Here is a 15,369-nt window from a genome sequence, read left to right as displayed (position 1 = left end):
AGACAACAGACATGGCTCCTTTTTCCAGCAAAAGTTCTTCTGTGTCATCATGGTCAACTTTATCATCTGCTACAGCTTCAGTTTCGGAATGTTCTCTGTCCATTTTCACCGCGCAATACCTCCACTACCGCATGTCCTCCATTGTATGTGTTTAGCGGTGTAGAAGTGAAAAAGGTCCCCCTTAAACAGTTTCCCGCAGCGCCACGTTCCGAACGTTGTTCAGGCAATTTAAACTGGTGTTGCGGTATAAGAAAAATCCATATCATATCAAAAATAAAAAACGGTTTTCGGTATGAACTGGTATACCTCCCAGAACTACTATGTACCACAGTATGACTTGAGGAGTATCACAAATGAAAGGCTTTAAATTTTTTTAAACTTTGCATTTTCATTTCAACTTTATATATAAAGCAAAGAAAAAATAATAGAGTATGACTATCTGATTGGCTCAAATGTCAGATTCAGTATCTTCCACTAATACTGGCACCCTTAGAATGTAAAAACAAAATGAGCTGTGGAAAAATCATGTTGATCTTTTATTCAAGATTGCAACAAATTTACAAATAAAAGTTCTTACCATAAAACAAATAATTTTTTTTAAATGTATCTGCAACAGTTTAATATTTTCTGCAACCCTGTTTTTTGCAAAATACCAACTTATGAGTCTTCTCCTGTAATACTTAATGAGATTGGAGCAAACATGGCAAGGGATTGAAGGCCATTCATCCATAAAGCATCTTTCCAGATCCTTCAGATTTCAAGGTCATTGCTTGCAGCCTCTCCCTTTTCAGCTCATCCCACACATTTCCATTGGGGTTTAGGTCAGGGGACTGGGACAACCATGGCAAAGCCTTGATTTTTGTGGTCACAAAACCAGTTTTGTATTGATTTTGAGGTGTGCTTTAGGTAATTTTCTTCCTGGAAGATTCTACCATGGCTCAATTTAGGTTTCTGGCAGAGGCAGTCATGTTTTGATTTAATATCTGCTGATACTTAATGAAGTCCATGATACCATGTGTCCTGACAAGTTGTCCAGGGCCTTTAGGAAGAAGCAGCCTCACAACATCAAAGATCCACGACCATACTTCATAGCAGAGATAGTTTTTGCTTGTCCGTCATTCCCTCTATGCCAAATGCGTCTTTGGTGTTTGTTGTTAAAAATCTCTGTTTTTGTCTCATCTGACCCAAGAACTTGGCACCATTGAAAGTTCCAGTAACATTTGGCTAACTGTAGATGCTCAAGTGTGCTATTTGATGACAGCAGAGGCTTTTTCTGGCAACCCTTCAAAACAACTTGTGGTTTTGTAGTTGTAGTCTGATTTTAGTATATCTGTAGTTCTCTATATGTGATTCTTTTAAATTCTGAGGCCACTTGAACCATTCCTTCTTAATGTGTGTGGGGTCAGCATAAGAACACATATCTGACCAGGCTGTCTGTTAACATCTGCTGCTACTTTAAACTTTTTTTAAATTATTTCCCTGATAGCAGAATTTTGCATCCCTATGATCACCTCTATAACTAAAAACAAAAGTAAATGTGTTAGATTTTGTCGGGGCAAGTCATAGACTAGTTGGATTGAGTTGTTTGGCATGTCACATTACGTAACCAGCCTTCACAGGAGTGATCATAAGTGTGTTTTGTTTGACTTGTCTTCAAATTTAGAGCTGTCACCTTATGTTAACTCTAGGCGTACTCGGTTCATTAATGAGTCAGTGATTAATCACTTTGTTGATTTGTTTGTGACATGTGATGCCGGGAGTAATGTTGAGTTAGCAGTTCAATGTTTTAATGACCTTTGTACTGATATTTTGAACAAGATTGCTCCTCTTAAAATCAGGCAGCGTTCTGTTACCCACTCAGTTCCTTGGATGAATGACTCCATTCGTAATTTCAGGTGTTCCTGTGGAAAAGCGGAGCACCAATGGAAGTCTACTAATCTGGAGGTTCATTGTTCATACTTAAAGGATTTACTTGCTTCTTTTAATTCTTTGGTTAGGGATTCTAGAACATCTTATTTTTCTAATCTTATTCAGACTCAAGCGTAATCCAAAAGTGCTGTTTGATACTATTCATAATATTAATTCTCCATCTCAATCTATTGTTCAGGTTTTTTCTGATAGTGACTGTAATAATTTTCTTACATTTTTTTTGGCAAGGTTAATGTTATTCAGGCTAATATTGTTCCAGCTATCTTACCTAGTGGTCTCATTCAGTCATGTTCCGAGTCTTTTGTTTTCTCAGAAGTTTCACTTTCTGATCTTTCTGACTTGCTCAGGAAGATGAAACCTTCATCATGTCCTACTGACCTGTTGCCAGCATCATTAATGTTAAAATCTTTGAGTTGTATAGGTCCATGCCTTTTGAATATCATAAATTGCTCCTTGAAATCTGGTGTGGTTCCATCGTATTTTAAGCATTCTGTAATTCAACCGCTGTTGAAAAAATCTAATTTTGATCCCTCTATTTTGAGTAATTACTGATCAATATCAGAACTGCCTTTTATTGCCAAAGTTTTGGAAAAGGTGGTTAAACAGCAACTTTGTGCCTTCTTAGAGGAGCAGCGGTTCTTTGATTCTTTTCAATCTGGTTTTCAGAGGCAACATTCTACAGAAACACCTTTTCTAAAAGTTTTTAATGATCTTTTAATTGCTGCTGATGTAGACCAGTGCTCTGTGCTTATACTGTTGGATCTTGCTGCAACTTTTGATACGGTGGACCATCGGATTAATAGATTAGAACTGTTAGGTGTCTCTGGCTCTGCTTTGGACTGGTTCTCCACTTACTTGTCAAATAGGAATTTCTCAGTCGGTGTGGCTGGCTTTTCATCTGACTCTGCTCCTTTGACATGTGGAGTGCCACAGGGCACTGTTCTTGGACCTGTACTTTTCTCTTTATATATTCTGCCCCTATCGCAGATTCTTAACTCTTTTAAGGATATCTCGTATCATCTATATGCAGATGATATACAGCTTTATTTTTCATTTAAGCCTAACCAAATTAATACATTGGTCACATTGGTTGATTGTCTGTCTGAGGTACTAATTGTTGCTCCCCCTGTTCTTCATTCTGAGATAAGTTTAAAATTATCTTCCATCTCTCCTGTTATTAAGTTGAGTCTACGCAACCTTCGGGTTATTTTTGACCAGTCCCCGATGCTTGATCAATATTTGGGATCGGTCAGCCGCTCGTGTTTCTTTCATTTAAGAAATCTTTCAAAATTAAGAAATGCGGTTTCAAAACCAGAATTGGAGATGCTTGTTCATTCTTTTATTTCCTCACGGTTTGATTACTATAATGCTCTGTTTACGGGTTTGAGCAAGTCCTCTCTCACTTCTTCAGTTAGTTCAAAATGCAGCTGCCAGGCTCCTTACTCACGCTAGCCGGGGTGATCATATCACACACATTCTGCACACATTGCATTGTCTCCCAGTATTTTATAGAATTCATTTTAAAGTTTTGGTACTTACTTTCAGAGCTTTGCATGGACAATCTCCTGAGTCCTAACCAGCCTGCTCCAACACCATGCAGCTTGTCGGACTCTCAGATCTAGGCAACAGGGCCTTCTACTTCTCCCACGCCCTCGGCTGAATACCTGTGGGGATCATCATGCCTTTCAGTCTGTGGCACCAAGACTATGGAATAGCCTGCCTTGTGGTGTGCGTTGGTGCCGAGTCTGTTGATTCTTTTAAAAAAACAACTAAAAACATTTCTTTTTAAACAAGCTTTTAATCAGTGCTGAATAGTTCCAGCTTGTTTATTTATTGTTTTTATTGGTTTTGTTTATGTTTTGTTTTAACTGTTGTATTTGTGCTGTATTTGCTGTTCAGCGCTCTGTGATCTTTTGTCTGTAAAGGGCACTATATAAATAAACTACTACTACCGCTAACTGCCTCTGACTCCCTAAGATTGCGTAAGTGAAGGATATGACTGAAGGTATTAATGTTTGTGATGGACCATCTTTTGGAATAAAAAAAATGTAATGCATTTTATTAAAAAAAATGTTTGTGAAACACAGTCTGTTGGAATGACAGAGACATTGCAGCCAGACAGATACACACTAAGCTAGAAGGGTGCTAATATTAGTGGAGGTCAGTGTATCAATACTCATGTGTAAAAATGAGTTTCTATTTGAATGTACTATATTTGAACATGTTATTGGTTTTAAATATACATTTGTATTATATGTGATTTAAAAAAATATTTTCCGTATTCTTTAAGCTTATGACTTGTGCACAGTTGCAGGTGAAAACGGCAGCCTTCAAATGAATATGAAAATAGAAAACACAGTCCTTCATAAAATGGTATTGTCAGTGGGCACTAATTGAAGCAATCAAAAAGAAGGCGGAATGGGGCACAGTTCACACAAAAAATCCAGATGTAGAATCTAAAATATTCAATTTGTACACCTTACTCCATTCGTTTTTGTTATAATGGCATTGGAGAGTGCTGATTTGCTACACACTGGTCAGTCATTGAAGTAAAAATTTTGCTATGTTCTGTAAAACTGTAGCTTCAGATGAATATGAAAGTTGAAAACAGTCCTTCATAAAATGGTATTGTCAGTGGACACTAAGTGAAGCAATCAGAGAGAATGGGGCACAGTTTAGACAAAAAACAGTCCAGATGAAATTTTATGTATAGTTTAGGATAGCCATAAGATATATAATAAACACATACTGTTGGTGTCAAGTTGGGTGGGGGGGTAATTCCATCAGTGTTGCCAAAGTCACCATGATGGTCCAAGGACTCTGTGGTGGTAAGGCTGCTGGGGTGGGTGAAATCCAACCGGAGAAATTGAAAACGTAGAAGATTGTTGGTATAGCGGGGCTAATGTGTCCATTTACTGTTGCATGGAAGGCTATTAAAGCACCCTTGGAATAGCAGAATGGTGTGGTAGCCCCCATAGTTAAGTAAGGGGACAAGAGGTTGTGTTCCAACTACAGAAAAATCACACTCCTCATTGTCCCATGTAAAGGCACATGCAAAGGTGCTGGAGGGAAGAATCTGTCTAGACAGTTACCCCAATGATCCAGGAGGAAAATTATGGATTCCATCCTTGGAACATTAGACCAGCTCTGCTCCATGGCACAGTTGCTGGATGAGGCATGGCAGTATAATAAACCAGTCTACATGTGTTTTATAGATCTGGAATAAGTATATGATTGTGTCCCACATCATGTGTTGTGGATGGAATATTCTGCAGGTGTATGGGGTAACAGGGCCGCCCTTGCCTGCTGTTCATTTCCTATATGAAAGCAATGAGACTTGTGTCTGAATATTTGCCATTAAGTCAAATTCATTCATATTGAATGTCAGACTCTATCAAACTGTGTCTTGTCACCACTTCTGTTTGTGGTTTCATGGACCAGGGTATCAAGGCATATCCAAGGATGACAGTTGTTGCTGGTTCATATGACTATGACTTTGGCAAGCACTTGTGTATTGTGCTGCTGAGTGTGAATTGGATGAAATGAGGATCAGCACAGCAAAGTCTGAAGATGCTTCTCTCTTGAAAATTTAATGGATTGCTCTCTCCAAGTGAGGGGGAACAACACTTGCCATTAGTGGAGCAGTTTAAGTATCCCAGGATATTATTCATGAGTTACAGTCAAACTACATCCTTGTTTTTTACCTGTGGTCATGAGCTGTGAGTACTGACTGAAAGAATGAGATTGCAAATACAAGCAGCAGACATGAGGCTTGTTTGTAGGGTCTCTGGCCTGACATTCCGTGATAGGGTGAGAAGCTCAGTGATTTGGGAGAACCTCAGGGTTGAGTCGAATCCCCTCATCACAACTCCTACAGGTCACCATCTAACAATAGGGATATTCCCCTGAAGCAGGCAAGTCCATGCTATCCAAGAAAGAGTGCTTTAGAGGCCTGCCTTAGAAAGAGCTATCACCAGGGTACTACATGCAGCAGTTAGTATTAAATGGCAATCTGTGAAAGACCATACTCTGTAGCTTGGCCCTGAGGTAATCCAAAAGTGGGATTTAAAGGCTTTCAACCAGTAAGACGAGAGAATGCTTAGTGCAATGCTAGGAGATGGGTAAATGGAGAAACCACCTCACCAGACAGCTAGGGCAAGGTCTTCTGTCGCAAGATTTGGAATGGCAGTTTGTATTCTTACATTATTCAATTCTCTCCTAAGTGGTTTGGAAACAAACCAGTTTAATTTTTGAAGCACATCTTGGATTTTGTGTGAAGAGACTGAGGCTGATTCTGTCCTCTTAGTTTGGTCATGAAATTGGTTATAAACAAAAGTGCAGCCATGAGAGCACATTGGCCAGTGTCATTGTTTTGAAGCCTCACTATGTCAGAAAAATATGTTCAGATTTGAGCAACAACCTTCTATGGCACCAGATATGTCTCCATTGTCATGTGATCCTTTACTAGGGCTTTGTGTGGAAGTCTAGGATTAGGTGCCTGCTATACAAGAGCGAGTGATAGCAGTGATAACGTGGGAGATTGTGGATGTATATGTCTTTTTATATGCTTGCATATCATATGAAGTAGGATGACATTGTAGGTTGGCATTATTGAATAAAAAGGTTTTCATTTAACTCATTTTTTTTATTTGTCTTGTTTCAGGGAGTGAGAATTTAGGAATTATATTTGAGTTTGCTCCTTGGGTTCTCAAAACCTGCCCAGAAGATGGCTTAAAGGTAGGTTTAGGCAAAATGTTAATCTTTTTTTTTAATCAAAGTCTGTTTGCTTTCTGCATTTGATATGCTGGCAAAATTGTTAGAACAGTCTGTGTTCTCATTGATCCTCTTTGACCAGGTTTACTTGACTTCAAATTAAGGTTGCGTGATATACCAACACTGAAAAAGTACCAAAAAACTCAAAGTAGACAACGGTATGCTATCAGCATTTCAGGATTTTCTGTTCCAAAAGAAAACAACAACTTTCCTCTTACCCCCAAGCCCCAAATCATCACTTTTTATTGCAGTTGTGGAAAAATATCCATTTCACAGTCTTCACAAAATGAAACAACATGCTTCAAACAACTCTTATTGCTTTGATGCAATTGCGACTTCACAGCTGTCGAGAGGGAATTGGTTTGTAGTACGTTGCAATGGCACAGTGAAATGGCACTGTACGTCAGGGAAGCTTGCAAATGTGCAGTGCACGAAGGAGGTTGGAGTAAGACGTGGGGTTTTGGAGTTATTTGTTATTTGCTTTGGAATCGTTTTGGTATTAGGGCTGAGGTTCAAAAGCTGGTATTGATACCAAAGTAAAAGTTCTAGTACCGATCCAATACTGCTTCAAGTGTAGCCATCATCACTTATCAGTCTAATTTTTTTTTGTAATCAAAACATTTAACTTCTTCATCATTCATTTGAGGAGTTTTTTGAGTTGCATTTGTAGATAATCTGTTTCTCAATAATTTAGGCAAGAAGACACTAATGCCAATCTGAGTTGGCCTATTGCAGTGGGAGGTGTATACTACTCTCCATGTTGTCTTGGTCCCACTGTACATTGTGGCGTAATGTTTTATTGTTGAGGGTACTTCAATGTCCTTGATGATTAAAGTAGCAATAGTCTAAGTCAGGATAAACAAAGGTCACAATACAATGGAAGCAAAACAAAACCAAGAAACCAGTAACCAAAAGGGCAGGGCAAGAAGAAAAGTCAAACCCACTAGGATTTAGATGATTGAGAGCTAACTACAGTCAAAGTAAAAAGTATGTGAACCCCTGGGAATTATCTATTTTTATGTCTAATTCCCATATAAAACATGGTCGTATCTTCATGTCAGTCACAATAATGAACAAACACAGTCTCCTATAACTAAAGATACACAGATTTTCAGGGAATTTTTGACCATATTGAATAAATCATTCAAACTGTGAAACTGAAGGTTGGAAAAAGTAAGTGAACCCAAGCTATTGACTTTTTAAAAAGCTCATTGTAGTCAGAATTTAGTACACCTGGAGTCCATTTAATGAAACGAGTTCAGAGGTGTGGCCTAGAATTACTTTGATTGATAAAAAACACTGTAAAGTTTGAGTCTGAGCTTTTAACAAGACGCATAACCAAATGGGAATCATGCTCTGCACAAAAGAGCTGTCTGAAGAGCTACAATCGAGAATTGTTAATTTACATAAGGCTGGCAAGGGTTACAAAGTCATCTCAAAGATTTTAAATATTCTTCAGTCTACTGCTGGGCAAGTTGTCTATAAATGGAGAAAATTTGGTATTGTGGCTACTCTGCCTAGAAGTGGGCACTCTGCCAAGATAACCCCAAGAGCACAACGCAAAGTCAGCAATGAGGTAAAGAAGAACCCTAGAGTGACAGCAAAGGACTTGAAGAAGTCATTAGAACTGGCTAACATCTCTGTTCATGAGTTAACTATACATAAAACATTGAAGAACAAAGGAGTCGTTGGCAGGACACCAAGAAGGAAGCCACTGTTATCACAAAAGAACATTGCTGAACACCTGAAGTTTGCGAAAGAACACTTGGACACTCCACAACGGTACTGGGAAAATGTTTTATGGAGTGATGAAACCAAAATTGAACTATTTGGGAGGAACAAGCAGAACTTCATTTGGTGTAAAAAGAGCACTGCATATCAACATCAAAACATCATCCCTACAGTGTAAAGTATGGTGGAGGGAACATCATGATTTGGGCCTGCTTTGCTGCATTAGGGCCTGGACAGCTTGCCATCATTGAGGGGAAAATGAATTCACAAGTTTATCAACAAATTCTCCAGGATAATGTGAGGGTGTCTGTTACCTTAAGCTCAGAAGAGGCTGATGCAACAGGACAATGACCTCAAACATTGCAGCAAATCCACAGCACAATGGCTTCAGAAGAACAAACTCCGCCTTTTGGAGTGGCCCAGTCAGAGCCCAGATCTCAATCCTATTGAGATGCTGTGGAATGACTTGAAGAGAGCCATACACAGAAGACAACCAAAGAATATGGAAGAGTTAAGGCAGTTCTGCAAATCATTGATGCCAAAGGAGGGTCAACCAGTTATTAAATCCCAAGGTTCACTTACTTTTTCCACTACCACTGTGAATGTTGAATGTGTTTGTAAAATAAAGACATAAAAGAGTAGAATTTTTTGTGTGTCTTTGGTTTAAGCTCATTGTGTATATCAGTACCTGTGACTTAGATGAAGATCAGATCACTTTTTATGACCAATTCATGCAGTAAACCAGATAATTCCAAAGGGTTCACATACTTTTTACTTTGACTGTATCATTAAGAATAACTGAGTTTTGTATCCACTGAGGCATTAGGCAGTATGTAATCAGCGCCATTTTTTTTATCATAACACTGCAGACTAAATACAATATTGATTTGGATTCACATTTGTTGATACCAAAGGATCAGAAATAACTGGATTTGAGTGATTTTTTTTTTCTTTTTTTCCCCCACAATAGCTGTTTTCTTTAATTAGTATCACACGTCTCCACTTGCAGTTGTTCAGTCTATTTAAAAGAAGAGTAGTCACTCTGCAGTTCGTTATCATTGTATGTCTCACACTGAGCATGGACAAGAGAAAGCAAAGGAGATAGTTGTCTGAGGAGATCAGGAAGAATATGATAGACAAGCATGTGAAAGGCAAAGGCTAAAAGACCATCTCCAAGCAGCTTGATGTGCCTGTGACAAGAGTTGCAAATATTATAAAGAAGTTTAAGGTCCATGGGACCTTAGAAAAGAAAGGAACACCGTACCTACTGTGACACATGGAGGAGGCTTGGTTATGTTTTGGGGCTGCTTTACTGCATCTGGCATGGGGTACCTTCAGTCTGTGCATGAAATTTCCAGACGATCAAGATATTGTTGAGTGAAACGTACTGCCTACTGTCAGAAAGCTTCGTCTCAGTTGCAAGTCATGAATCCTCCAAAAGGATAATGATCCAAAACACAGAGCTAAAAGCAGAGTGGCTAAGATCAAAGCATTGGACTATTCTGAAATGGCCTTCTATGAGCCCTGATTTGAATCCTGTCGAACATCTATGGAAAGTTGTGAAACATGTAGTCTGAAGAAGTCCCCTTCAAACCTGACTCCACTGAGCAGTTTACACAGGAAGAGTGGGCTGAACTACTGGTTGACAGGTGTAGAAATCTCATGGAGAGCTCCAGGAATCACTTGATTGTAGTGATTGCAAACGTTAAAGGTTAAGAAACAAAGTATTAGGTTAAGGGGCCCATCATTTTTGTCCATGCTGTTTTCATTTGTGTTATTATTGGAAATATTTTCTGGAATCCGATCTCTAAGGCAAAGTAAACAGAAGAATGGCAAAAGATCATTAATACACTTGTGTGTACAACTGGGGATATTAGGGATTCTGCATAATAGTAATAAATAGAGTAGTATGTGGCAGTTGTTTTGATTTTCTGTTAAAGTAGATTTGACCAGAAATGTTTTTGTTATTTTATTTATCCACACAGTGGCACTATAATACCTTGGACTTGAATTTCCTGTGCTCTTAATTTGGGTTTTCTCTACATCACACGTGTGTTGTGCTCCACTCTGATGTCTTCTTAACATAGTAGTCTATATACAAACATCCATCCATTTTATGAACCACATTCTCTCATTTAGGTATAGTTTAGTTTCACCAAATAGCCTCAATAGGATTTTAGAATAAACTGAAGTGAGAAAATATCATGGGCCTCATTGTCGCCATGTAATCTTTGTGTCTTTTTGAACAATAAAGCAAATGGATTTTTATATCCTGCTAAAAAAGCAAAGAAACTTAATGCATATTACAAAGGGACTGTTAGGCAGGCCACAGATATTTGGTGACATAGTTAGTAGTTTCTTCAGCAACTTGTGTTTGATTATCAGCCCTGTTAAGAACTGGCACATTCTCCCTATTTTCACAGGACAATTGTATGCTTTCCACATATAAAGTTAATTGTTGATTCTAATGCAGCATGATATCAACATGTTGAATACCCATAATGCACTGGTTCCTTGAGCACATGGCTTTAGCAGGATACCCCTGTACATTCATCAGTCCTACACTGGTATCATATGGCATGTTAAACATTACATGTAATGTATGGGCCTTACCTGCATGTCAGCTGGCAACTACCTGTTGGTACAGTTCTGACCATACTCAACTATATCCAAAACTGCCATTGAACTTTCATGTAATTTGTGCCTTGTCTATGACAATAAAGCATTGGCTTAATTAGAAGTTTATAAGCTAATCTATTCTGCAACTTTGCACTTTGCCTCAGCATAAGTCTGATTTATATACAGTATAAACACACACACTGTGGATTCAGAAAGTATTCAGAAACCTTATTAAAAAAAAAAAATCTCATTTTCATCCATCAATCTACACTCAACAACCCATAATGACAAACTGAAAACAAGTTTTCAGAAAGGTTTGCAAATTTATTGAAAAATCAAAAACTGAAATCTGTCCTTCATAGTATTCAGACCCTCAAATAAGTACCCTAAGTTCTTGTCAATAAGCCGCGGCTTATCTAAGGAAAAAAGTTGTGAAAATGAAAAAATAGAATATCGGCTTATACATAAGTCCGGCTTATACATCCATCGCGGGGGTTGCGTTCCAGAGCCACCCGCGAAATAAGAATATCCGCGAAGTAGAAACCATATGTTTATATGGTTATTTTTATATTGTCATGCTTGGGTCACAGATTTGCGCAGAAACACAGGAGGTTGTAGAGAGACAGGAACGTTATTCAAACACTGCAAACAAACATTTGTCTCTTTTTCAAAAGTTTAAACTGTGCTCCATGACAAGACAGAGATGACAGTTCCGTCTCACAATTAAAAGAATGCAAACATATCTTCCTCTTCAAAGGAGTGAAGCAAACAAATCAATATGTCTGTTTGGCTTTTAAGTATGCGAAGCACCGCGGCACAAAGCTGTTGAAGGCGGCAGCTCACACCCCCTCCGTCAGGAGCAGACAAAGAGAGAGAGAGGGAGAGTTTGTTTTTCAGTCAAAAATCAATACGTGCCCTTCGAGCTTTTAAGTATGCGAAGCACTGTGCAGCATGTCTTTTCAGGAATCAGCTTTACAAAAGATAGCAACGTGAAGATAATCTTTCAGCATTTTTAGACGAGCGTCCGTATCGTCTAGGTGTGCAAACAGCCCCCCTGCTCAATCCCCATACGTCAGGATCACAGATAGTCAGCGCAAGAGAGAGAGAACAGTAAGCCGGGTAGCTTCTCAGCCATCTGCCAATAGCGTCCCTTGTATGAAATCAACTGGGCAAACCAACTGAGGAAGCATGTACCAGAAATTAAAAGACCCATTGTCCGCAGAAATCCGCGATATATATTTAAATATGCTTACATATAAAATCACAATTTAAATGACCGCTACGCGCTCGTGTTGACTCGGCGACGCCCAGAGCAGAAAGAACGCGCTCCGGCCGCTCCAACCGCGCCATGCGGGGAGTGAGAGAGACGGCAATATCTCACACTCTCTCCCCCCTTAAAGAAATTAAATGGGCGCGAGTGAGACCACTGACCTCCCTCCCTTCTATTAGTTATAGGTTATAGTACGTTCGGCTTATCCATGAGTCCGGCTTATCTATGATACGATTTTATTTTAAAAATTCGTATGATTTTTGGTCTCCGGCTAATACATGAGTCCGGCTTATAGACAAGAACTTAGGGTACTTTGTAGACCACACAGGATGCTATTCCAGCTTTAACTCACCCTGTGTAAGTTTGTACATGCTTTTCACACTTTGATTTTGACATTTGTTCCCATTCCTTCTGGCAGATTCTCATAGGTTCCATTAGATTTGATGGGACATGTCTGTAAACTGCCATCTTCAGGTGTCTTTTCACATATTTAGGCTTTAGCTGGGTCACTCAAAGACAGTTGTCTTTGCCATGCCAGCATTGTTTTAGTTGTACAAAATTGTTAATTTTAAATTCCCTTTTGTCACTGTTAAAACCAGAGCTGTGGAGTTGCTGCACAAAACCTTTGACTCCCGCTACTCAGTTTCTGGTACCACTGACTCCAAATCCTCTATTTATAATTAGACTAATGTATTTGCCATGTTGTTCGAAAGCGCACAACATACAAGATACAAGATACTTCATTACTGTTTGTGTGAAACTTGAGGCTACTTTATAGCACTTTAACTTGTTAAAGCTCATGTTTAAAGGCTCCTGCAATGTTGTGGCTTACAAACAAGGAGCAACGTTAAACATAAGAATACACATACAAAATTAAAAGAGAAGCTATATTTTTAGCAAAGTGTAGAAGAAAAAATAGTTTAATCAAATGAGTTTGTCTGAAATTGGACATTTTAACACACTATATTACAATTTGCAAACTCTGTCTCATCACCCCTGGTCAAATTTTTCCCTCTCAAGATTTAATACACTCGTACACATCTCTTTCTAATCAATTAAGTTTGCCAAAGGTGCACTCCTATCAAGCTCTAGGCACATCTCAAGGAGAATTTAAAGCTAACAGGATGGACCTAAGCACAATGTGGAGTGCCACAGGAAAAGGGTCTGAATACTTCAGTTTTTGACTTTTACTAAATTTGGAAACCTTTCTGAAAGCATGTTTTCACTTTGTCATTATGGGTTCTTGAATGTAGATTGATAGGCAAAAACAGCAAATGTCCGTCCGTCCATCCATCCATCCATTGTCCACCGCTTAACGAAAGACAGGTCGTGGGGGCAATAGTCTTACTAGTGAAGCCCATACATCTTTTTCTCCAGCCACACTTGCCAACTCCTACTGTGGAAACCCAAGGCATTCCCAGGCTATCTGGGAGTTATAAATCTCCCAGAGTGCCCGGGGTCTCCTTCCAGTTGGTTGTGCCCATAAAACTTCAACAAGGAGGTGTTTAGGAGGCATCCTTATTAGATGCCTGAACCTCTCGATGTGGATGTTCAGTGGCTCTACTCTATGCCTTTTCTCACCCTATCTCTAAGGGAGTGCCCAGCCACCCTGCTGAAACAACTAATTTCAGCAGCTTACACCTGCAGTCTTTCTTTTGGTTATTACCTAAAGCTCATGACCATAGGTGAGAGGTGAGGGTAAAGATGTAGAACAACTGGTAAATCGAGAGTTTCGCCTTCTGACTGAGCTCCTCCTTCACCACTACAGATTGGTATAGCAACTATAACTGTGTTTGCTGCCCCAATCGTGTCGATCTCACGATCTCAACACTCGTGAACAAGACCCAGAGGTACTTAAACTCCTCCACTTGAGGCAGCAACTCACCTCCAAATGAGTATGATGGGTTCAAATTTGGAGGTGCTGATACTCATCCCTCGCACTTGACACTCGGTCACAAACTGTGCCATTCCATGCTGGAATTCACAGCTCAATGAAGCCAACAGGACCACGTCATCTGCAAAAGGCAGAGACACGATTCCAAGGCCACCGAACTGGACCCCCTCTAATTCTCTGGCTGCGCCTTGATGTCCTGTCCAAGAAAATCACAAACAGGATTGGAGACAAAGCACAGCCTTTCACAACATTATTATACAGGAACTGCATAGCCCTTATGAGGGGCCCTGGAACCCCATAATCACCCAGCACCCCCTGAATCTCTCGAGGAACATGGTCATGTGCCTTCTCTAGGCACACAAAACACATGTGGACTGACTGGTCGTACTCCCATGCCCTCTACAAAATCCTCATGAGGGTAAAGGGTTGGTCCACCATTCCATGGTCTGGACAAAATCCACATTGCTCCTCCTGGATCTGAGGTTCCACGATTGGGTGGAGTCTTTTTTTCTAGTACCCTAGCATAAGCTTTCCCAGGGAGGCTGAGGAGTGTGATATCCCCCAGTGGTTGGAGAACACCCTCTTGTCCCCTTGTTAAATATGGGGACCACTACACCAGTCTGCCACTCCAAAGACACAGCTCCCGACAACCATGCAACATTAAAAAGGCATGGCAGCCCAACAATGTCAATAGCTTTCAGCATTTCTGATCGGATCTCATTCATCCCTGGGACCTTGCCTCTGCGGAGTTGCTGAACTAACTTTGTGACCTCCGTCAGGGAAATGGGCATTAATTCCTCCATCAGCTTCTGGCTCTGCCTCCTCTACAAAGGGCATGTCCATCAGGTTCAGGAGCTCCACAAAGTGTTCCTTCCATTGCCAGACAACATCCTCCGTCCATGTCGGCACTTCTCAATGCTTGCTGAGAACAGCCTGGGTGAAACCCTGCCTTCCCTTTCTGAGTTGCCTGATGGTTTTCCAGAACCTCTTTAAGCCCGATTGATAGTTTCTTTCCATATTCTCTCTAAATTCCTCCCATTACCCGGGTTTTTGCTTCCCTCACCTGCAAGATTGCAGCCCTTTTGGCCTGCCTGTACCTCTCCGCTGCTTCGGGGGTCTCCTTTGCTAACTATACTTGGGAAGCCTCCTTTTT

At 39.9% G+C, this 15,369-nt stretch overlaps 1 protein-coding gene across 2 annotated transcripts in view; it reads left to right on the top strand.

Moving 5' to 3' along the window:
- vps39 (VPS39 subunit of HOPS complex) overlaps positions 1-15,369 on the top strand; it is a 199,400-nt gene that overhangs the window by 76,460 nt on the left and 107,571 nt on the right. For both annotated transcript variants that reach the window (XM_028821154.2, XM_028821153.2), the window contains exon 16: positions 6,593-6,666. In XM_028821154.2, coding sequence (XP_028676987.1) covers positions 6,593-6,666 — 74 coding nt within the window. The remainder of the gene's footprint in view (positions 1-6,592; positions 6,667-15,369) is intronic.

Source organism: Erpetoichthys calabaricus, chromosome 16, assembly GCF_900747795.2.
Source record: "Erpetoichthys calabaricus chromosome 16, fErpCal1.3, whole genome shotgun sequence".
Taxonomy (NCBI): Eukaryota; Metazoa; Chordata; class Cladistia; order Polypteriformes; family Polypteridae; genus Erpetoichthys; species Erpetoichthys calabaricus.
This window is presented reverse-complemented; position numbering and strand designations above follow the sequence as displayed.